Raw genomic sequence first — 25913 nt, 5'->3', positions numbered from 1 at the left:
CGTAAGATATTCTAAGATATTCTAAGTCTAATGTCTAAACTACTAGCTTTCGAAAATTACAGTATTTGTACTGTCTGTGAAATAGAATTTCATAAGACACAAATAATAGTTTCATTTTCCTGCAAGTCTTTTTAAGGACAAATTAATTATTGCCTTAAATAGTATAGCACATCTTCAGTTCACATTTTGTTGCATTGTCATATTCTCTGAAATCTGAGCCAGTTACCTGATTGGGCGTCGCTGTATACCGTCGTATGGAGGAGCTACGACTTCCAATGGAATTGTTAGGGCTGAGGCTACGATTATTGCTCGTTAAGATTGTCGTACGATTGTTTGGCGTGTCGCATTGCGTGTCGTTTCTTATCGAACCGTGCAAATAACCGCTGTTGAAACTGAAAATTCATTTGACGAGTTTATGATAAAAGGAAAAATCTTTTATTAATTATTTATGCTATATAGACTGATAGCTGGACTGCGGATATTTATAACAAGTGTATATATATAAGAATATACGAAGACGCGTACAAATGCATGAATATAAAAAATAAAACACATGTTGAAATATTTAGATGATAAATTTTATTTGACTCGTTTTTGTTCTTTATCTTTGTCTATAAAAATACGAATTTGCATAAACATCAGCAGTCTACCGATAACGGGTTTCTCTTTACTGAAATAACATTTGCAAATGCTACATTTTATCGACCATCCCGTGTTATTAATTTATCTATGCCTCACGTTGAATTGGAACCAAGCAAAGCGCTTCGACCGTTGTTTAATACAATGGCTCTTCCAGGAGGGTCGTCTTCCGTTTGGGACCAACGTTTCCTCGTTATGGATGGCCGCGATAGCTTCCACGAGTAACCCCTCTGTATTCTTGGCGGACTGCGAAAACAGACAGAGTAAAATTACGATCGATTTCAATATTTAACGTGTAATTTTAATATTAGTATTTCAATTATATCATTCATGATTCTCTTCAGGATCATATGTACATACAAAACATGCAATTTTAATGTTAATCTTTTGGTTTTTTAAAGAAGATACAAAATACCATAAAGGAAAACGAATATAGAATTATTAGACTTGGAAAAGTTTCTCAATGAAAAATCGAAGGACTTTTTTAAGAAGTGAATCGAGCAATTGCCTTGACGCTGGCAAAAAATGTTTGGAAATGATGGACATTATTTTCTTGATTAGTGTTTAAGATTTTAGATTAACCAAAAGAAATTTTCAATTCATTAATGAAATTACGTTAAAGAGGATGTTAATTTTAATATCTACGCAAAATGTCCCTCAAGAAAATTGACGAACTTTTCTAGTAGTAGGAAGATGAGCCCTGTTTACTCTTGAAATCAAATATGGCAGTGCATGCTTTCTACGAATGAAAATGTAAAAGAGAAAATTTAAACTATTCGTTGCCCCAGTAAATATAAATTACATTGAATCTTTAGAAGGTGAATTAAAATGTACCTAGAGCTGGATGACTCCCTTCTCGCAGAATTAACAGCAGCGGTGACAAGACTGATCCGCCTGGGAAATTGTCCAGCGATAAGGTTCTTAGTTGGTATTTTGTTTGTGACATCTGGTAATTTCAGCAACCCGGAAGGTATACTGCATTGGCTCTGCAAAGTAATATTTCCATGAAGGACCAGGGAAATAAAATATAATTCGGGAAATATAGTAATTTATTCTCTAAAATAATTCGAGAAATATAATAATTATTTATCGATGGGATTGCTTCCAGTGCACGATTGACATACGTACACCTGAACGATCGATCGATTCGATCGACAGTGCTGCTGTTGGATAAACAGCGTGACAGTTCAAATCTCGATAGCCAACGTCGAGAGTGGTATTAGGCGAATCTTGAGGTGTGGCTGCTGTGTGGGTGATTATGGGCGGTTGCCCTGCGCTTCCCATCATTTTATTCTCTTTCTGTATATTACACTTTGGCTCGTCCATCTGTTTCTTCCAAACGGTGTTTTGCTTTTCTCTGCTGTTGTTGTCTTTATATTTGCGCAGCTCTTCGGCGCTCTGCCACGAGTTCTTTCGATCCTACGTTTTGGGAATTATCTTTCCTTGTAGTCAATTCGTTTTAGGTGAATTAGCTTTGACAGATAGAGAGGCTTATAAAGATTTCAACTAACCCCAAAAATGATATCCAACTGCATGGGAATAGGGAGAAATTTGTCATGAAAGAGAAGTCCATTAAAAGAAATGTATCACAGTTGCGAGTACATACGGAGCGAGATAGTTGACATGCTCGATTTGCATGACATTGAATAAATTATATTTGTAAGAAATTATCCGCGAAAAATTATTTTAGGCAAGTGTTACACGACTCCAAGAGTAGGGTGATTTCGTTTATATAGCATTTTATTGGTTCTAAAGTGTGCTTTTAATGGAAGGATATATTCTGTTATCGTATTATCTATTTTTGTATTCCAGAACAATTTATTCAACATCCACTGCGTTTATTAATAAACCGAGTCACCATTTTCGTCTGTTCAGGTATTCAATACTACGAAAAGAACATGCTTGTACTTAGAAAACTGAAATCAAATGGCAAATAAATCAAATGAATTGGTCAAAATAAATGACAACTTCAGCGCCGTTTAAATGCAAATTGCACTCCCATACCTGAGTGTAAGTATCACTATCCGTAATAGAATGCGACCTTGATATCCTGGAGGACCCTTCGTCGCTTCCCATTCCTGCTTCCTTTGCTGCAAGCTTGGCCATATCTCTTTGTTCGCGTTCTCTTCTCTCGTTCCTCTGAAAAGAAACGTTAATGTTTAATCAGGATTAATCAGAACTATTATTGCAGAATGTTAACTTTAGTGTAAGTTAATTTCAATAATAATTATTGTACAATATATGTTATATTGAGAAGTGTGTTCCAACGTAATTATGTTTGACTGACTGGAACTGTTGCAGCGTGTTTGTTTCAGTTCGGTTATACCTTTTGTACAAACCAGTTGTGCCATACTAGCTTCTTTCATTTTCCATATTGATTATTCCTTTTGTATTCTTTTTCTTTACGATAAATATATTACATTCATTCTGTGTTTACACATTCACTCAACATTATATCTTAATAATTATTGTAACAATATATTTATAATATAATATAGGGTGTAATTGTATGTATAATATATTGTTATTATTATAATATATAATAATAATTTTAATAACAGGTAATAATATATCTCATTAACTCATAATTGTCAAATCAATCAGTGGCCATAGTCGTGTATAACATTTTATCCAACACTATTACTCTAGATTAATAACATATTCTTAAATTTTCGTTAAGGAAAAAGTTGTTTCAAATCACCCCTTGAACTACCCCTTTCAAGGACCTCCAACATTTTTGAGACACCCTTGTATTTTTATAATAGTATCATTTGCCTTACACCAAATATTTCAGAAAGTATAAAAATCCCTTACACTAATTATCTTCAAACCCTGACGAGTTCGTCATTGTTTGTGGCGAGCCTCTCGCTGCACAAAAGTCCTTTCCGACGTGATTCATACCCTGTGAATCGACCCGGAACGGCCAATTTAATTTGCTTATAATCGACGTACCTCCGAAGAGAATCCTTCGACAAGAATAGCGACCAGCAGATTGAAGAGGACATAATTCCCAAAGGTCATCAGCGCGACGAAGTAAAGAGCCGCCCAATGCGAGGTCTTCTGCATCCCGTTGAAGAGGACAACGTTCCAATCCTCTTGCGTCAAGATCTACGTGAAAAGGAAAACGAGAAATCCCCGCTGTAGATCAAACAAACAAGCTTCGTTGCGATTCACGAGACGAACGATAGGCAGGGCATCTAATTAACGATCAATCTTCGAATAAGCAATGTCAAGCTTATCGCTGTTATCCGTATCAATAATTTCGTTTGTCATCTATTTGGAAACTAGTTGTAACCGTTTATCAACTAATGCTGCCGTCTGGAAGCTTTACGAACAAGTTACAGACAATACCGATCGGTATCGCCTCGTATATTGTTTAAATATTACACTTGCACCAATTTCACCACGAATTTCTCTCTGTGTTCAGTGTATCTACAATAAAAGGAAAAAGCTCGGGAACGGTTACTCGACCCTGGGCGCTTTTGTTACGGCTCTATCGCCACAACGTTTTCATACACAGCAACAAACGTAACAATTATGCGGTTACTCGACAAAGGACGGGTGCAACAACACCGTTGTAATCGATCGACGTCGTCGGTCGACGACGAATCGTGTTAAACACGCGAAAAACGTATCCGTTACCTTACGCCGCTGTTTCGTTGCGGGTTATCAAAGTCAGTGTGAGAAAACAAAGAAAAAGAGAGAAACTCGTCAGCACGTTGATAATCTGTAACGATTCTCCATTAAGCGATATTTAGAGCGGAAGTAGATGGAAAGTAGAGAAAACGGGGAAAGCAAGGGAAGAGTCTGTGTCCGCTGAACATGTAATATTTAAAAAAAAATGATTAGGAATATGAGAGAACGAAGAAGCGGTAGAATTGTAGACAATGTAACGTGTACTTGTACGTGACATTATGTTTTTAACATTCAAAGTTAAGTAGACCTTTTAATAAAGGTTTTCGAAGCGTATTTTATTCATTGGACGACAGTGTCTGACTATTTGCGAAGAATTTCACTCGCATCTATGAGGAAGGGTCATCCCCTCCATTATTTTCTAACTTTTCGGTGCGAGAATTCGTCTGGTCGAACTTCAAAGCGGCGCAGCAGAAGGAATTGATGTCATAGTCGCTAATTCAAATCCAGAATTTGCGTCTAATACTTGTTTAGTACAAATTAAGTATAACAAATTAAGTATAACAAGATGTCTCCCCTAGCAATTTGTATAATAATATAAGTGGTTGGAACGTCTTTAATCAAAATGCTCGAAGATACATTATATTGTGATTATAAATTTTTATTGTATTATGTTTTCGTGACAGTATTATTCATGAATAAAGAGGGATTTTCGATCGAAATAACAAATTCAGATACGTTTGTTAGATCTGATTTTAGTTATATGTTCTTAAAATACAATAATTATTGAAAATGTTTCACATTATCTTCCCCAAGAAAACTTCACCATTCCGCTAATAGCATTCTTATGAAAGTAGAATGAAAAATATACAATTCTTTTGTTCAATTAGCGACTGACACATCGACATGTGTGCGGCATCGCTTTGAAGTTCGGTGACCGAGCGCTTATTTACTCTTCTCGTCAGACTGTTGACGTGTGGCTTAATCTCGGCTAAAAAAAAAATCGATTCCTGGAATGAATTCGCAATCCGTTCCCGAATATATTTGAAACTCTGATCCCGATTTTTCGCACATAGTCGGGCACTATACAAACATGGATGTGCAAATGTTTGCTTTCCGATTTACACTCTTTCAACGTTTCGTATTAGAGATAATAATCATGTAATCTTTTTTTTTTGTATGTAAGTTTCAATTTTTCATAAATGGCAAATTGATTTTATACATTAAATAAATTCTGTTGTGGAAAATTTACAATTATAATCTATTTCATGATTGCGATATGCTTGTACATAAACTAATACTTGTTTCGAACTAAATTATTTGACCTATTAAATATAAGATTAACAAGGTATTTATTACTGAACTTATTACAATAATTATTCAGCGTTAGGAACTGTATCAAATACTTTACCGCTTTAAATTGTTAAATTCTGTTATGATATCTTCTTTCATACGAAACGTTGACAAACCCTAATTCCGAAACCAAACACTTGCATAAAAAATCCTATTTTGATTGATAACAAGAATAATTTCGTTTCAGTTATCCGGAATATAATTGCGCCAGTTATCCGACGATCGCTGTAAAGTGCTTCCAACGTAACAGAAATGTTTGAGATTAGGTTCAAGATATTAAATAAAATAAAGTAAGCATTTTTCCTGGTTGAAAGAATGGTTGACTTATGAAAGTGTTCTGGAAATGATTGAAATCTCTAGTATTTAGTAATCGAGCTTTCATTTTCCCTTGGCTAGAAGTTTTGTCATAATTTAAAATATGCCACTACAGTATTATTATGTATTGGATAACTCATTCTAATCTTCAATTGAGTCCCCCATTAAAAGCACTGAAAAAATTATATAGTTGATTAATTCTTATAAAAGTCTGTATAAAAAGACATACAAGACTGGTCTTCTTTAAATAGTATAACGAATTTGACTGAATATCCAAGAAAGCAAATAGTTGGATTCGTTATTACTTTTCCCTAAATAAAATAATGTTTTGTAACTTAAAACGAGTCATCTTGTACATCGAGTAAAGCACTTTGCAGCGGTATGTTTGATTTTTCTTTAATATCGTCCCAGACAAACGTGTACACATATTTTTTTTGCCAGTTACGATGATAGAGACATAGATGTAAAAAGAGACATAGATATAAATACAGATACAATTGCAGATGCAGATATGAATACGGATGTAGGTGTAGGTATTGGAGTAAACGTATCATAGGGTTGTAGAGACAGAGATTGGCATAGATATAAAGACAGACATACGTACATAGGTACAGATATAGATATAGACATAGAGATAGACATAGATATAGAGACAGACATAGACATAGATGGAGGCATAGACATAGACATAAACATAGACATAGACATAGATATAGACATAGCATAGCATAGACATAGCATAGAAACAGACATAGATACACATACACGTAGACATAGGTATAGATATAGATATAGATATAGACACAGACACAGACACAGACGTAGCCATAGACATAGGTATAGATACAGATATAAATATAGTTATAGATATAAATATAGATATAGAGATAGATATAGAGACAGATATAGACATAGATATAGACAATATAGACATAGATATAGACATAGATATAGATATATAGTAGAGACGTAACTACAGATGTAAATATAGATGTAGCCACGGATATAGATATAGGCACGGTAACAGGTGGAGAGGGAGAAGGGGTTATCACCATGTGCTTAAAAATACTTAGTGCAGTGTGTTCGGTGTAAGAGGGAGGAACAGTGGTACCTGAAAAACCGTGACAAGTGCCCAGACGATGTCGTTGAAATGTTTGCGATCACAGCGACACATTGGGTGCCGCGAGACCACCTCGGCACAGGTGCAGGGCCGACTCCGGTCCGCCCACATGCAAAACTTACCCCCGAACAGGTACATCCCTAGGATGCTGCAACCGAGACAATCCGCTGGCCTAAAGTATCACCGCGATTCAGATCGGCGGTAAGGGTAAAGGGATAACGGGATACCGGCACCACTCGTCGCGAAGCATCTTCGATCTTTCATTATCAACATCGTTGTACAAACAAACATAGACGCCGAATCGTTTCAGCTCGATTCATTCCTCCATCCTTGGAACGTGGAAATCAACGCGAAAACAACCGATTCGAATCACCGCGAACCAGACGCTTCGGCGTCTCCAATTTCAATCGATTCGATTAGTCTTCCAAGTTAGTCCTTGTCCCACTTGTCATTCGAAATGAAATTTTCCAGTATCAGGGGATTCGCGTCGCAACAAGCTTGTCACGTTGCGACATAAAGCCAGGGTAGGATTTGACAAATGGAGTACGGGCATATTGATCTCGGAGACAGTCGAACTTCCGGTCACCCAAAGAGAGCAGCGTCGACTTTTCTATTACGCAATTTGTTCCTTGACGAAAGTGGTCCATTTTCAAATGCAGCTACAAAAGGCCTTGGGTTACGCGGTCCATTAAAACTGTACTCTCAATTTTCGGATAGGGTGTGAATATTTTAAGTCGTAATTCAGAGGTGGAACTGTATTTCGATATTATTCACCTCGCCAAAAACCGTCAACGTTTTGGACAGATGCAGATATTGGAATTGTTATTCTCGTAAAAGAACGCTGGACATTCTTGTTTCGAGGGCTAAGATTTAATTTTCTATGTAAAAAGTTGATTAGCATTTCGAGGTATCAGTAAGACACTCTAATTGTTTTAGTATAAATCGTCGATTAGTAGAATTAGATAACACCGAGGAATGTTGACACTTTAGCGACCGGTAGTTGTTTAATCGGTTGCTACGGTAACTAGCAAGTATTCGTTACTTTGAATCGAGATACTAATTGCTTTGCTCTATAAACTCCCATATTTTTATACTATTCCTGGTGCCAAGGAAGATCTGCGACCGAGTGTCCGGTGAGAAGAGCATAGGATGTCGAACCGCTACCGATCGGCAAAGAGTTAACATACACAGTTAAAAACGTTATTGGAAGTCGAAGATTGAATCGAACTGATAACAATTGGCTTGGAAAATAAAGACAGGCCTTCGTAACGGACCGAAGACACTTCGCGAGCGGCGCTTAAGCAGGTATGTCGGATGGACAGCGAAAACAACTGTCACTTGAAGCTTGTACAGTCACATTCTGCAAGATCGGCGTGTTCGTCCACTTATACAAATACATGTGTCTCGTATTCAGACAAGAAACAAATAGGCGTGTATAAGATACTCGTATGTTGCTGTCAAGCGAATGTTACATAAGCTGCGTGTAACTGTGAGAAACTGTACTGCGTGAGCGTTAAAATTTCAAAAGGGTAGTTGCCATCGAATTTTTGTCAACAAATCTGAATACGGTGTCAATGCTTGTAACCGAGGATTGACAATTTCACCGGTACTGTTACTCGTGTAACCATATTTCTGGCGAATACACTCCGTGACAGTATGGCGGAACAATTGAAAGTATCCGCTACTTTTTGTAAGTTTATGTAATTCAGAGACTTTGTTTACCATTTTCTGCGCAGAGTATTACTTGTGAAATGGACTATTAATAATATTTTTGTATAAAACTAATGACGTCTTAATGCAGGGACAAGTATACCAACCATTTATATGCACAGTTTTTAGTTCGTTTACTCGTCGTTTACATAAAAACAGTTGACTTGCTACCTCTGTTCTAATGTTTTAACTGTAGCCTGTACTTACGCGTCTACTTATCTTCTGGAAAAACAAATTCGAAGATTCAACGATAGTTAAAAATTAATGAAATAATTTAATGTTATATTTGTTCCTGCGTAATTGTAAAATAGAAACACTAAAGACTTTCAAGTGTCCTACTTTATTGCCACAGAGTGTATAAATGAAGTTATATTTTGTTATATTAACAAAAAGTACTGTTCACGATTATTTGGAGTATTTTTTATGTACAGAATGTGTCATGCAATTTGTATGGTTTGTGGATCTCTGTTTCATTGAACATTAAAGAAGAAATTGAATGGTATAAGAAGATATACGTATCCTAATGACTTCGTTTCTTTCTTGAGAAGATAAGATTATTACAACAGTGACGTAGTGTGCCCTACATATGTATAATAAACCAGGTCTTCCTATCTTTTCTTAACGACATTTCTAATTGAAAGTACTTTAATTTGTTATAACACGAATTATAAAAATCTTATAAAACTCAGGGTTGGACTTCACGTTGGGACACCCAAATTTATCGACATTTTGTTTACCATTCAGTAGTTTTTTTTAGATTCGAATTAATTTACCATTTGAAAGCTACATTGAAAGTCATATATTTAAAATACTTTTAGCAAACCAGAAAATATCAGCTAAAATTGAAAGGCCTCGTATGAATTATTGTACCATTCAACTTCTTTCCCCGTAATTTTATTAATTTTCAACGATGCAGGTCCCATGTTACCAAAATTGGATTACACATGTACATCTTCATCATCGAATTCACCCAATTTCCATCCAACGAATCACAAACCAAGCAAAGTGTACCTTTGCAAAGTGTGCCTTTGCAGAATGTCACGGTGGTCATGGTATTTGTTAAAAAAAGAAAACGTAAAAACGGCGAAGCGTAAATATAATTTCTAAGTATAAGGTTAAAAAGTCTTGAACTGTCAGCGATTGGTTGCACAAGTACTCACTAGCTGTCGGTATTAGCAGTATCTGTAATATTGTTGTTAACGAAATTCTTATATATGCCTCTAATTAAATTTGTCTACCTGGATTCACGAGTGGCTAGGGTAGAGGGTATATCGGGTGAATATAGAGGTGTCTATCTACAGCGGCTAAACGCATAAGGTATATATATATTCTGCTAGCACGTAAATCGTACGCAATTACGTGTGGGAGACGGTTGTTGCGTTTAGAAGCAATCCTTCCTTCGGTTCAACAACGGACGTGTCACGCGACGGTTTAGCAACGCGCGACAGACTTCCACGCGTTCGTGCCTATCCGCGCGACGATCAATTTCTCTTGTCGAACGTGTCCGTAACGCGAACGGAACGCAAGAGTGATAAGACGAGTAAAAAAAGTGACAGAGAAACAGATGGAAGAGAGACACGAAGTGATACCGTTTAGAATTGGAGTAGGTAAACGAACGTGTAGAAATTTCAACATCAATGGCGCCGAATATGTACTGAAAAATGACACGAAGTTATATATATATATATATGTATATGTGCTACACTGTTAAAAATACATGGCGTACCGCGGAAGAGTCGTTAACTGGTTTGCCTGTTTCTTTGTAGATCGTGTATGTACGTTATTCTTTCCAGTAACGCGGCGCAGGGAGCTCTAACTGTTATTTCATTGTTTAGAACAGACCGATAATGTTGTATTTATACTGATTTTAATAATATTTCATTAGTTTCACCCGAACTTATTGACCAGGAATAAAGTACATATAAAATCAAAATATAATCTAAATTTTAATGTATAAATTAATTTTCGATGACACTGTCCATCGTCAAAAATATCGCTATATAAAATCTAGCGGTCAAAAGGTTTCATTCAAGTCTGAAACACACGATCTTTGTGTTTTATATTAACAATTATAATTTAATAAATGTACCTTTATACTTCTATTCAGAAAATACATTACTCTATCGAATTGAAAAGAAAAACCAAAGTAAAACATAAATTTCAAAACCTAAATTTGGTCAACTATTAATTAGCATCTAGAGTAAGAAACAACTAGTAACTTTCTTGTTTCTTTTCTCGACAAATTTAATCTCAAAAAGGAATTTCGGCCACTTTGAAAGTTCTTCGAAGATTCTTTACATAAAAATGGCTGAACGTCAACAGCTGATACTCTAGAACTTGTTTATCCCCGTATTTTACATCCAGTTTTCATAAAGTAGGTATATAAAAGAATGGATTTTTCGCGCTGTAACGTTGCTCCTCGTTCGCGTGAAAGTTAGAGATCCCTGTCGCGATTGCCGGTAAAAAATTGCTATAATAAAATTTGCTCGTAATTTTGGTGCCGTTTTTTACAGTGTAACGATAGTTAATGTAATAAATAGTATGATAAAATGTAAATACTGTAAGAATATGTGTGCATATCGAAATGAGAAGCAACAACGAACACCTAAGGGCGCATATCAGCATGCAAAGCGTATATATATATCTATATTCTATATATATATATAGATATATGTAGAATATGAACGACAATTATCATGCACGAGACGAGCGTAAAGACCAATCGAAGTAAGCGATCAAGACTGTAAAAGCATCGATTACGAAAAAAGGTCAGTGTATCCATCTGCTACGTTGATGCGACAACTCCATTATCGAAAACTCTTACACAACATCAATGTTCTACACAGATTCAAAGTTTCGTTGGTTCCTTGGAGGAGAAGTGGAAAAACGTAACAGCAAGCTTAATCAATGGTGCAATTGCGACGACCACGTAACGATAACAACAACAATACAGTGAACAGGACTAATTAGCGAAAAATACGAAGCTTCGATGCAGTAACGCTTATTCTTAAGACATAACGTTTCATCAAAGAACTTATATCACAGTTTCGTCCAGCGAAAATTTACGTATCAGTTGTGTTCATTTAAACAAGTACAGTAACTCCCGCTTCTAAGAAACCGAATCGTGTGCGTTGGTGATCATGTATCCGGGGAAAGTAGCGTTTCTTTACCAAGCGAGAAGGATAATCTCTTTCAAGCGCCTGCAATGCGCAAGGTAGATGCGCAGGAAACTTCAACATCTACGATAAAGTTAAATAATGAAACAAGGATGGATGAATTTAATATTGCCAGTGACTTGTACGCCTGTAAGCTTTTTATTTTTAGTGGCAATTGTCGTAGAGTTTTAAACAATATAAAGTTGATGAATTTTTGTAATTCTATGACTTCCATTTTTATTTTATCTCTCTTACAACATAATAGATAATAAAAAGACAACTTTGTTGAACAAAATTAAAATCTTAGACGAGGGTGCCTCGGTCGTTGCAGGAAATTTCAGTCGCATTTTCTTGCAATAATCGAGGTTCTACCATTTAGATATTCTGATATGTTAAAATCACTCCTTGATACGATCGAAAACATGATTCTACACATCTGCGTCGTTCAAAATCGTAATTTGTCAGCATGATTTGACGTACTTCATGTAGTGATGCCAGGAAGTCCGCCTTTTCGCGCATGCGCGACGTAAAGCATCAGCAAAGTTTCCGGATCGATTGAAAATGGGTATCCTATGACAAACGAGTACCTTCTGTCTGGCTAGTTCAGAGAACTATCCAAAATAAACAACCTGAAAGAGCTGAGGATGTTGAAATAACTGTCCAAACAGAACACCGGTTACGAATAATGATCGAAATATAAATAACGATTGAATAGGATATCGAGGTTCAAATAATATGCCCTAACCAGATCTAATCAATCAACAGGTTAGAGTTGGATGAGTTACGTGAATCGAGTCACATTGGTCTTCCAACAATTTGTTGCCTTGTCATACTATATCCTGATTAGAAGATATTACCTTAATATTTTTATGTGAAATTTTTCACATGATACTAAATATTTACATTGAACTGACCTTGCTTGACCTACTTATTCATTATGGTTATGCTGGTTTCGACACTCATAACATTGAATGTTCCTGTTCTAAGTCGCGAATGCGCGAAAAATGCGGTTTATTTGTATAAAAAAAAAAAAAAATACCATAGCTTCAGCAATGATCAGATACACTGACAAAACGCTTTGTACCTGGCTTAGTATTTGTGTTTCAAAAAGAAGTCGGAGTGCTTGCGAGACAACGAGATTTATTGGCCAATAAGACACGTTATTTATGGTTGTCACTTAACCCTCCTGCAGGTACGTGGGCGGAATACACCTGGGTCAATTTATGTCGAAGGTAGCCTTCCTATCATGATGGGATCTACCTGACCAGGAAACGAAGAAGCATGTCTTGCATGGAACTTACAAATCCCACGCGAATCTTTTACACAACAAGATCAGGGCTGTGAAGAGCGCTCAACTGCTTCTTCGTGAGAGATTCGTAGGCTTGGAGTTCTGACATTTTCTCGAACACATTGCTGTAATCTATATCTTCAGGAACTTGACAATTAGTTGATATTAACTATAGTTTCCAGGTGTAAGGTGCCCTCTAGATAAAACACTCCGACGTTTTGCTAGCACTCCAGCTAGCTTCTTCAGAAACCAAATGACACACTGACATTGTAACTTAACTGAAGTAACTTAATAATCAGACTAGACTTCCTGTATCAAGAAGATAAACAGGAACATCTCTTTCCTGGCCTTCAATGATGATGAAACACCCCTGTACATTAAAACAAAAAACATATGATATTAATTAAAAAAGATTTTTGGTGAACCACTCTACACAAATTTCAAAGACGTTTTGGTGATATTCCCTTTGTTGATGCTTCGTGCGATCATCTACACCCCCCTAGTAGCGCCATTGCTTGCAACCCCTATAGCATTCTCTGTATTATTGTTTAATGCTCCTAGGGGACGTTGCATCAGAGCACACAATAAATAATTAATCCATTTTGGCCTGTTCTTGAATCACAATTACCGAGCCAGACACAAACACGTTATTGGATCTGGCCATCGCCAAGTCTCACTCCAAGTCAAGAAGACCTCCCCTAACAAGTTGGCGAACTTTCCCACATCCTCGTGGAAGAAAATTCGATCCAGCACCTCGACATCGGTTATAACTGGTAAAATAGTTTTTTTTACAGGCGAGAGATACTGTACTTTTGGAAAATGTGATGTAAGATCTTTACTTCGACGGCTAACGGCACATTGGCCGAACGATTACTAATCTCATATTCATATCTGTTATGCTTCGTATTGTTTAATGAATATTTGTACGTATAGTTGAATTTTCATAGCTGTTTCGTGGTAATTGAAAATCACAAAGCTGAGAAGAGCACCGTAGGAGAAAAACCTTATTCGATTAGTGTTGTTGATACACGAGATGTTAAAATAAGAGTTCGGTACTTATTGAATGTATAGTAATAATTAAAAAAAGTTTAAGGGAAAGTTAATATTGTATATTTTATTCTTGAGAACTATATTATCAAGTTCAGGATTCTGATACGTTAGTTAGAAGACACTTTGGCTTTTCTTTGGTTCTCGTAAAATTAAGCTGATCACTATTTATGTTTACTATTATTCATTTTTTCATAGTCTCTACAAAGACTAGTGATCAACAAATTTTTATTTCTACACTAAACGTAATACTCTTTTACACAAAGCGATAATAGAAATCAATTTTTGTAAGAAAATACATGATTCCATTTGAAAGGGGAGTGCACTTTCAAGGTGTATTATAGTTTTCATAAAAAAAACTTGAAAATTATAAATAAACATAGCGGATAATATTACAGACTTGTGTATATAAAAATATTTTCATCAGGACAATTATCTAGAAAAAAATTACGGCCACCGTAAACTACATGAAGACACGAGCTTCATCTGCACAAACTAGTTATCCTTGTTCTACACTCCAGAAGTTAAAATGGAGTGCAAGAATAATTAATTGACAGCTTGTGCAGACTCTGAAATTTGTGCTTCAATGCTGACAGGTCGACCATGACAATTTCACATGGATACAAATGTGGTCGGTTCTGAATAACAAAAACTGTTCCATCATTCAATTATTTCATTCTATCTTCAACAAAACAAAATGTACGATGAACATTTATTGCTCAACCCTCTGGTAGCACAAGTTGCAAGTGAAACAACCGAAACCAAAGGTGGAATCCTCTAGGTCGGTGGTCTCCGAGCCAAAACTTACGAATCAAAAACGCTAGCCTGTCGTGGCTGCTTCTTCAGCGTCGCGCGGTTTCCATGACAACGGCATGTAGTGGGGGTATAGGATACTTGGAAGGGGAATCAGGCGCGCGAGGGGCCCCTACGCTGTAAAAAGAATCCGAATGATCCCCGAACTACTGAAATTAGCTACAAAACTCGGCGAATCGAGGGATTTCGACGCGATCAAGAGAAAGGACGAAGCACAACAGACATAAAATATAGAAAGAAAAAAAAGTGATAGCAGAAGCATGCCAACGGCCAGCTCGACGCGCGCCTATGGCGGTTATGCACACGAGACAGGACGCTTTCCAAACACATTTCATTTTTTTTTTTCTTCTTTTTATTATTTTGCTCTCGCTAAAGCTGCGGCTGCGAGTGGACTGCGAATAGTAGAAGCGAAGAAACATTAGGAAAATTCGGCGTTTCGAATGATCCGTGGCCTCCTCCTACCTCGATACGGCGACATGCCATAGGTGTTCATGTATCTCTCATACATACGTTACCTTAGGCCTCGCGATATCATATTAAGCAGATGTACGGTCCGCGGTCTTACGAGTTTAGCTTTGAACGTTGACAAAACGTAATATTTATATATGTATACATGTATACTATACGTTTTGTATATTGGTAACTTAGCATATATAGATGCGTGTGTAACGTTAATATATATATATATGGTATATACGAATATGTATAATATACACTATTATATAGAGGAAAAAAGCCCTCGAGAGAGATACGTGAAAAAGTATCCTTTGTAGGTACCTGAAACACCGTCACAATAGCCCAGAGTAACGAGTCAAAGTTTTTTCTATCACACTCGACGTCAGAGCTGCCTTTCATCGTTTCACAGAATTTGCAACCAAACAGGTTCATCCCGAGAATACTACAACACAACGAAACGTGCAATGTACTTCCTTATCCGTAAATATATATATGTATATATAGATAGATAGATATGTGTTTCAATGAGGGAAAGTGAGAACGAGAACGCAAGATAGACAGAGACAGGTAGAGAGAGAAAGGGAGTGGCGGGGGGGGGGGGCGCACGAGATGGAAACGTAATCGAACAAACTGATCTCGAAATTTAATTACTTAAAAAGTCACGACTTCTTGGGTTTGTACTAAGTGGACATTTGTGCTATAAACGCTTCCTTCGATTTCTGTTCGTTTGTATTATCGAATAATTAACCCTTTCCTTACGGTAGCAAGCTCCGCTGGACTGATGCCACCGAACGGGGCACCACGCCGATTATAGTCGGCACCCGTAACGAAAGGGTTAAAAATTTAATTTGGAAAACTCGATACAGGTACGGAATTTAGAAATATTTATCTGAGGTAATTACCATTATCCTAAATTTAAACCGAAAGCTAAGGGCTTGAAGTAATCTCTCGATTTGTCAAGATGTGGTACACCGTTTGGACAATTTCATAAGAAAATTAAAATTCTATAATCCTTTAAAAGAAAAATATGTTGCACGGAAACATGTACATCGAATCGATTATAATTCTGCAAAATTTCTAGTCGCTAACATTGGAGCACCTATCGCGTGAACATCGCTTACATGTTTGATAACGATGTTATAATAAAAAAACATTGTTTCAACAGAAAGAAAAGAAAGAAGAAATGCCATGTGAAAAATCGAATACTTTCAAAACGAAAGCTGAAACCGCGTTTAAACTCCTGTTAAAATATCGATGAATGTCAGGCTATCGCAAATTCCGGGTCTTCCCATAAGTAATATTCCTTGTGTGATCTAAAAAAATCCAAACTCAAGATCCAGCCTTCTGAGATTACATACTAAATAACAGGTAATTTCGCATAATCGTTATTTACTCAGTTATAAGTTCAGCAACGAACTCCTATTAGGATGTCGTTTCTATCAGGAAGTCTGCTAACGAAATTAAACGAAGTGAAACTCTCCTCAACTCAAAGCTAACAAAATGCCAGTAAAGGAGTTATAAACTCTCCTGGATGGCGACGTTAACGAGATGGAAAATGGCCATTACACGTCGATCGATGCGTGATCGATTGGAAACAGCTGTAATGACGGTGTCAACGCATTTTGAGGATGCCTCGAAGACGGATAGGTGGCATTTCGCTTTCTGGGTCAAGGGTTGAACTGGTCCCTAACGTAAAACATGAATTTGCAGGTTGCTATTGGGTACTGGATAACGTTATCTAAGAAATGTAGAAATTTGGAACGATGGCAGATGATCCAAAAGATAAAGAACATAATTTTGTTCTTAAAGAAGATGGTAAGATAAATGTCTTCTAGTAAGTTTACTACATGTGAGAAATATATCATATTGTGGGCGATGGTCGACGATTTACAGTCAACTAAATATCGTATATCGAAGAACATTATGTAAAATACATGACAATTAGGAATTCTAGCAGCTGATCCAAAAAATAAAGAGAATGTGGTCTTGTTTCTGAAGGATCTAACCACATAGCGAGAAAGACATACCTTCCGACAAGAGCAAGAACCTAATCTTCTAGAAGCTTCTGGTATTCTCAGATACTTCAACTCGAGGAACTAGCACCATCAACTAATAGAAATTCTAATTCTTATTATTTTGTCACAAAAAAGAGCTGAATGGATGAAATAAACTAGTAAAATTAGTTAGAAATAAAGCCCATGAACGATAACTAAGAACTACCTTTCTGCTCGCTTGGGTATTGGGTACCGATATCTAGAAAACTTAAGAATTCAGAACAATGAGTCCAAAAGGTAAAGAATAGGTCTCTAAAGAACCTACCCACGCGATGAAAAAGACTTTCTGACGATAATCAAACCTTCCAATAGTTTTTGTTGTCCCCAGAACTCCTAACTCTGACACTAGGAAACTTGTATTTGAAAATCCTACTCTAAAATGGCTGCCAAGATGATATTACTTATGGGTCCGACCTGATCGCTGCGATTATGGCTAGAAAAAACAAAAAAACAAAAAAAAAACCAGCAAACGAGGGTAAGGGCGATTGTGTCGAGCGGGCGGCCAATCAACTGTCGTACGATCAGTAAAACGGTATCGTGAAACGCGGAAGTAGCGAGAGGCTGTGTACGCAGCATAATCAGATCAGAACCGGAAAAGGTACATATCGTTCATTCGCAAGCTGTCTAATATCGATGACCACACCGAGGCGCACGCACTTTGTAGGCACTTAAGGTACATAGCAGAAAGAAAAGAAGAAACGTAGCGACAGTGAGAAAGACGTACGAATACACGAATAAATCAATAGGTAATAGTAGAGATATATATATACATATAGCTCTCATACTTGTTCACTAGGTAAAAGCACCATGCACACATGAGAATATAGAGGATGTCCCCCGTAAAGTGACCGCAGGCTGTCTTCCCAAAAACGAACGAATCTATCGACTTTCATTTGCGCTACAGTTAAATGGCACGAGAGGGCTAATAGATCTATAGATTAGATAGAAAAAGAGGGATTCTCTGAATTTTTTTAAACGGAAGGTAGTATCAATTTATTTATTATAATTTCTGAAGGGGGATTTATTAAATATTGAAAATTATGGTCTTGGACTTCCAAACATTTATTAAATCTATTATAATACTATTATAATATTATTTTAATAACTGCACTCTTTGGGTCCCGATTTCCTTGCACTTATCCAGTCTTTGCTGTATTAAGATACTCTATCGATCATTCGATGACATGGGTAGAGTAACCGATGCATAAGCGGCACACATGATTGGTGTCATATTTTCTTTCCATACAGGAGCAACTGCTCTTACTTGCTCTTTTCTAATACCTCTTCATCTTTATTAGAAGAACCGATTTCAATTTTTCATTGTAACTCTTACTCAAATGTTGATCAGTCTTATAAGAACCGTTCAAATAACTAAAAATTAATAACACCTTCCATTTATAAGTAGGGAGCCCTTCCCCCGTGATACTTACCCCAAAAGAATATATTACTCCCTCCCCCTTGTACCATTTAACTACAACAAAAATAAAGACCATACTTTCACTACTTCCTGAGCGAACAGCTTTGCATAACTTTCTACGGGACTCCCTTCATATATGTTCATACACGTATATATAATATATATAGAAGTATGTATATATATGTATATTTATATCAATATTCGTATGTATAACAGGTGTCGTCTAATAAAACGGTAAAGTAATACACGTTCGATGCCTCAAGCCATGAGAAAGGGCCAACAAGACATCCCTCGTAGACGTGCCAACAAACACCCATCGCCATTACCATTACAACGTCAGAAAACGCTGCTGATAAACGCTCATAAACAGAGTTGGTAGTATGTACGAGAACTGCTGCGAGACTCGATCATCTATGTAATGCATTTACGCGACGATCCATATGCCGTGAGAAAAGTAAAAAGCGCATAAACAAGAAAAGACAGGAGTAAACGGAAGACATAGTCACCTAGTGCACTTCGTGTTCGAAGGGCAAGAGATACATAATATACAAGCTCCAGCTCCTGGAGAAGCTTGGAAGCGGACAAAAAGCTCCAAGACTTAAATGTCAACGAGACCAACGCAATTACCACCAATTCAAACGCTATGAAATTCGAGACTTTCCTAGGCGTTCATAGTTGATACTAATCGTAACTTTCGTGTTTCATGGATGAAATCATCGTTAGCGTTGCAGTTGGGTTCTTCAGGGGTCGAAAGATACATCGATAACGACTTGACATCTTATAGAATAGGTCGTTGCAAGGTACCTGTGATTATGACACGGTTAATTGACTGTACGGTTCACTGGTCATCTGCAAAAGTTGCTATGATTGTTTCGACTGAATAATCAGGAAACTGGGAGGAGCACTTTTCGGATGGTGTTTAAAATTTCTGCTTCAATTTCAACTTTTCCTTTAATCACAACTTCCTTCGTTTCACAAACTCCTACTATTTTCCAGGAAAGTACCCTTTGTATTCTACTTTTAACTATAGTAGGTCTGGCTCTCCTACTTTATCTATAATATCTCTATAGCCATTTCACCCCTGAATAATCTAGCTGCAACGAAACGTCCATCCTCGAAGGACACGACTTACACCCTCAACTAATTCAGACTAGTATCAATTAATTCAACGGCTACGTGTCAGCTGCGACACCGAACAAAGAACGACCACGTCTCGTTGGCACTTAACGTTTGCATCGAAATTGTCTCTCCGCAATATCCATCGATAATCCAACGACTCCAATCCGCTTTGGCGATCATGCAAACGTTAGGCTGATGAGGTGATTTATCCGATACGGGCCCGTGAACGCGAAAACGCGCGTCTATCCGCGTTTACACGACGCCTGGATCCACGACGCGATCCTGGAACGTGCACCTCCGACTACGAGAACCGACAATGCGACAACAACCGCGCTAAAATTCCGTCATCGAAGTAAACGGGTAAACGACTTACCTGAATATAAAGATGAAAAGTACTAAAAGGGAAAAGAATACGGCAACGTTATCCATTGTTCGCAGCATCACGAACAGCTGACGTCGAAGGTTTGGAAGGAAACGCACCAGCTTCAGGATCCTCAGCAGTCGGAACGTCCTTAAAACGCTCAGCCCGGAACTACCGCTCCTCTCCTCGACGAAGGCTTGACAGATCTCCACCACGCTGGGAATTTAAAGAAATATTGTACTTGCAAGGGAAGTTCGGTAATCGATACACGCCGAAAAATTTGAATTTTTGCAGAAAGAACATTCGTTTGAAATTTTGTTTGTCATTCATTTCATCACCACTTAATCTTACTTTATGACGCGAAATATTGGATAAAATGACTCTACGAAATTGTTTCACTTTCAATGGGCCGAATTCCACGCTATTGAATCAGTCCCCAGTAATCCCTGTATAGAAAGTTTCATACAAATCGTTCGAAAGGAACTCATTAATATCCAAGACAAACTATGTAAAGGTGATTGTTGTCAACAACAGGAAACAGTACGCTAGACACTGTGTTTACGATTTTTGTTACTTTACTACGTCATGCGCACGCATTTCCAGGAATTTTCTAGTAGGTCACTGAGTCAATCATTTATTCATACCAAAATCTGTTGAATAGGAAACTTTGAAGTGTCGTAACTCGGCGATTCCAACGAAATTCAAATTGAAGAGCGAAATTTCTACTATCGTATTAACAGTTATCATCATTCTTAGATACTCTTAAATAATAGTTTATTTACTGGTTCTAATGGTTCTCATTTCTCGTTTGAAAAAAAAATGTACTGTCATCAAAACACGAGAGTATTACTAAAAATATTATTAAAGGATAAAAATATAGAGTTTGAGATGTTAGAGATGATTCTACAGTAAAGAAAAATTGTTCATTAACATAAATTTATCAAGTTCACGACACTTTCACGACCTGATTCGACAGTACAGTACTTTAGTAGAAATAATTTACGATTTCTCGATTACAAAAGTCAAATCGTTTTTCATCATTCTGATACATATTTGTAAATGTAGTGCTATTTAGATATAAAAGAAATAATTTTCTGGCCGTACCTGAGTACCACGACAACCCCGTCAAAAACATTGAATCCGTTGCTGATATAGCCGAATGGGCCCTCCGCTATTATCTTGAGTAACATTTCCACAGCGAAAACGGCCGAAAACACAATATTGCTTATTTCAACCACTATGGTTAATTGCTCGGGCTGTCGACCAACGAACAGAAAAAGAAAATAACACATTCGAATCGTGTATTTAAAAGAACGAAACGTCGATCTACTCCTAACAATAGTAAGCAAGATATACTGAGCAGTCCAGTAACTCTTAGCATCTTACTTATTTCCAAAGCTGTAATTAACAGAGAGAAAAATTTGTCGATCGAAAGACACCTCTATTGTCTTCTTTTACAAAGTGCTACATTTTTGTCCGTACCATAAATCAATAATTCTAATGAAATTTTGTCTAATATTTACTTTGGACGAAAGTTACTCGTTTTTATTAAGTTATCCGATTATGAACTGTTGATGTATTCGTTTAGCAATGTCCGTCAGAAAATATTAAATAATAAAATAGTATTTCTTTCTAAAACAGCAGAAACGACTTTCATATTTCTAAAACGACACCTGTATACAGAAATACCGTGCAAGTTTTGTCCCTCAAACTCCCCTGCAACTGCTACAGTTTCGGAAATACAACGGCTCTTGTCTAAGAGGCGCAGGCTCGAGTCCATGTATCTCTAAGCTTTAGGCGCATACTATGCAAACTATTCTAGGCAAATAGTTTCGATACATGGTGAGAATAATCACACGTTAGAGAGGCAATTTTCACGCCTCTTAGACAGGATTCACCGTGTATGGAGTGCTAACAGTTACCAGAACACCTTGTATAGAAAACATATCTTTCTAATGCTCATGAATTGAAATACTGACCTGATTATGGTATTCTATGCCCATGCTCAAAGTATTGATCAAAATTGCCACTAAAATACCCTGTTGAAAGTATTTGTGCTCGACCAGTTTCTTGATCAACCGTCTTATACATCGTAGTGCGTTGACGCAGCAATATCCGCAACTTCTTAAAAACCTTTTCGCACGCGACGATTTCGCCCATTTGTCACCATCGTCTGGCCATTGATCAGTGCCGCCCTGTAGCTCGCAGCAACAGGAACAATTATCAATATCCGTAGCTAACCACTGTGTACGATCATCTGGAGTAACGTGTCGATCCCTTATCCCTAAAATAAATGCCTCGATATATATACGCCCTTATCAATGAATATTTTTTGATTTCCAGTTTTTATTCATCCGTATTTAAAGTATAGAAGATTGTCTAACGCTGACAACGAATAATTCAATAATTCTTTTATTTTGATAAATTGGTGTTCGTTTAATGCATGCAAATTGAAATATTAATACTGGAAAATTGTCTAAATTGAAGTGAAAATTAATGGATCCATTCTGAATAGTTTATGTATTCTATGTTGATCAAAGAATATATGCGTTCTGGGATTGAATAATCAAGTTCAACATGTGTTACTAGCAATAGTGAGTGGAAAAATAAATTTGTTAGAAAAGGTCGAAGCTGAAAAAAAAACTGAAATGGGGAAGGTGTCGACGTTATAAAAATTCTAATTGCAGAAGGTTTTTTTTATGGAATTTTTCACACCTATAGAGCATTAAAAAATACTATACAGGATCTAAAACCCTAATCTATCATTTTCTTTCGAATCAGTTAATATTTATGTTCAAAGGTAAAAGTGGAAACTACCCTTATGGTGAAGTATCTGTTTAATGATGAATGTAAAAAGAAGTTTCTTGATTTGTTCCATTGAAAGAGAAAGAAATTCATACCTTTCGTAAGCGACTTCAGAAAAGAGTCCAACGCCAGTTGGCCCGTTGGCAATGCGGCACTTAGGGCACCGCTTAGCGCCAGTAATTCCTGACAGGTCATAGCTTCGCTTCCACCCAATTCAGCTTGCATCTGCGGTGACACGTGCACGTGACAAGTTACTAATCTAGTGGACACGCGCGACGAAAAGCGCGACTACAATAGATTCAAAATCAACTGGCCAAGGTCACTAACGAATCATTCCTACCAATTACCTACGAATATACCGAACATTGCATATCCAGTGGTTCATATTCGTTGATTCTTCACAAATTTTATTCGTGGAATAAATTGTATGAATGATGTAATCAATATAAGTTCCCAAACATTTTTTAAAAATTGTAAGTGATTATTTATAGTTTTCATTCGGATAAACTGAGCCACAATGAAATTTTCAAAACTATTTTTTAAAGTATGCTTTCTTAGTATATTAACAGATTAATATGAAAATAAAATGCCTTGCTAGAAATGAAATGCAAAGATGACTGTACATCGAGACATTTAAGAGAAGCTTAATAATTACAAATATTCATTCTCGAATAAGAAAGAGAGAAGTTAGCAATATGCATAATTTCTTTCCTCGAAAATTTTAATATCTCGTTGCAACCCCATGAATTTGCATAATTTGAGAACCACTGAGCCAATTGATGCACTTGAAGCTTCATAATCTTAATTTTCATTAAAAAAAAAAAAAAGAAAGAAAAGGAACTAATTCACAGAAAGATTTGAATTTACACAAGAAATTGTGTTCCATTACGATTTGCATCGCATTCGGACTCGTCTGTATTTATTATGCCAAAGGATACCGCAGAAATGTTCAAAGTGCTGGCTTGTCGAATAGGGAGGCGAACTAGAGCGACCTAAAAGTAAGAATCGTGACTGGCGCGATTCATAGTCGGGGAAGCGGTCTTGTGCGGCCAGTTGATTTTGTTCCAACTGTGCTATGTACTCAGCAACTTTGAAAAGTTCTATGAGGAAATGGTCTCAGCGGGTTGGAGCGAGGGGAGATGATGAAAAGACCGAGCTCCGAACGATTCGCACACATCGTACCGCATACCATAAAATTCGTATTGCAAAATTCTTGATGGATATACTTTTCTCGAGATAAATGATCGAGTGGAAAATTCAAGGAGACTCTTTGATTTTCTAACCACCTTCCCTTAGTCTTGTGTAGGTGATAAAAATCTTTGGATATCTCAAAAATACGAGTACAGAGTCTTTGGTTTATGGAACACTGTATTAAAAAGATAATTTATTTATTAATTTACTTATTCTGAATTCGTAATCCCTTAATTTTAGAGTATTTTATAAAAATGTAATTATAAATACTCTCTACGTATTATCTGCAATTTATAATAACAAATAACTATATAATAAAATAAATAATTACTGACTTCTAAGGAGGGACTCCTACATTGGTTGCAATATTAAATTTCTAACTAAATTATCTCTGTACTATTCGAAAAGCAAACCGTCTACGCTCTTCCCGTCCATTAAATTCTTTTACTTTGTTTAAATATACAGTATTCCATAAAGACATCGATAAATCACTTTCTATCAAGTGTCAGTCTTTAAACATTACGTTAAAGAATTTCAAGAAATAGAAAATATAGCAGCCTGCTACTAATTTGATGAATTAATGTTAACATTCGGATAAATAATAATTTCAATTGGCTATTTCAAGCTTGTATAAAAAAATCCACATGTAGATCATTTAATCCCCACCGACAGAATTTTTATTGAAATTCAAATAAAAGTTACAATTCACTCGGCTTCGTTAGAAGCCAGTGAGGCAAATATTGTTACTCTTCATTTAAACTTTTATTTTCCCTAGTTCTAACATATCGTCAAAGAACTAAAAGGGAACCTGAGTCAAGGGGAACGGTTTATGGGGCAGGAGCGCGTTTTCAAACTCGCTGGTCTATACTTAGCAGTAGAATGTACCTGCATATGGTCAGCCAGCGGACTCGACCAGACATTACCGTCACCGGTCTGTGTCATTTTCTCGCTCGAACACACGTTGCGCTCACCGGGCGACACCGGAGTAGCCTGCAACGCGTTCCCAACGCTGTTGCTACCGTGCAGCAGCACCACGTCGCTGAACATCACGCTGCTTCTTCTCCGATAATGCGTGCAAGGAGGACTTAAGAGCGCGTTGTTCGTCTGAAAATGAATATTGAAGGTTCGAGAATCGAAAGCCGAGCTGTTGGATAGGATATATCTGTTTCTTTTCGAAATAGCTTGAAAGATAGGAAAGTGTTTCTATGTAATTCTATTTAATAAATTACGTGAACTATAATCGTTATAGACAATTATAATCACGATACAAAATACTATATTATAACGATTATACAGGTTGTCCCAGAATTAGTGTGAGAACCAGAAATAGGGGGGTAGCTGAGACGATTCTGGACTACAATTTCCGGTTCTTACATTGATTCTGGGACACTCTGTATATAATCGTATTTAATAAATGAATTACATCCCCTATGAATC

The 25913-nt window shown here is 36.8% G+C and overlaps 1 protein-coding gene across 1 annotated transcript in view; it reads right to left on the bottom strand.

Annotated features, from left to right (window-relative positions):
• The window catches only part of LOC128874572 (voltage-dependent T-type calcium channel subunit alpha-1G), a 98528-nt gene that overhangs the window by 13073 nt on the left and 59542 nt on the right, over positions 1 to 25913 (bottom strand). The window contains exons 13-25 of the mRNA XM_054119410.1: positions 25362 to 25580; positions 23381 to 23510; positions 22460 to 22764; positions 21585 to 21736; positions 20493 to 20696; positions 15851 to 15971; positions 3592 to 3747; positions 2644 to 2778; positions 2151 to 2168; positions 1768 to 2058; positions 1474 to 1625; positions 739 to 885; positions 227 to 392 (exon numbers count right to left, since the gene is read on the bottom strand). Coding sequence (XP_053975385.1) covers positions 227 to 392; positions 739 to 885; positions 1474 to 1625; positions 1768 to 2058; positions 2151 to 2168; positions 2644 to 2778; positions 3592 to 3747; positions 15851 to 15971; positions 20493 to 20696; positions 21585 to 21736; positions 22460 to 22764; positions 23381 to 23510; positions 25362 to 25580 — 2196 coding nt within the window. The remainder of the gene's footprint in view (positions 1 to 226; positions 393 to 738; positions 886 to 1473; positions 1626 to 1767; positions 2059 to 2150; positions 2169 to 2643; positions 2779 to 3591; positions 3748 to 15850; positions 15972 to 20492; positions 20697 to 21584; positions 21737 to 22459; positions 22765 to 23380; positions 23511 to 25361; positions 25581 to 25913) is intronic.

The sequence above is a fragment of the Hylaeus volcanicus genome, chromosome 4 (genome assembly GCF_026283585.1).
Source record: "Hylaeus volcanicus isolate JK05 chromosome 4, UHH_iyHylVolc1.0_haploid, whole genome shotgun sequence".
NCBI lineage: Eukaryota > Metazoa > Arthropoda > Insecta > Hymenoptera > Colletidae > Hylaeus > Hylaeus volcanicus.
The sequence above is the reverse complement of the archived record's forward strand: the minus strand, read 5'-3'. Positions and strand labels throughout refer to the sequence as shown.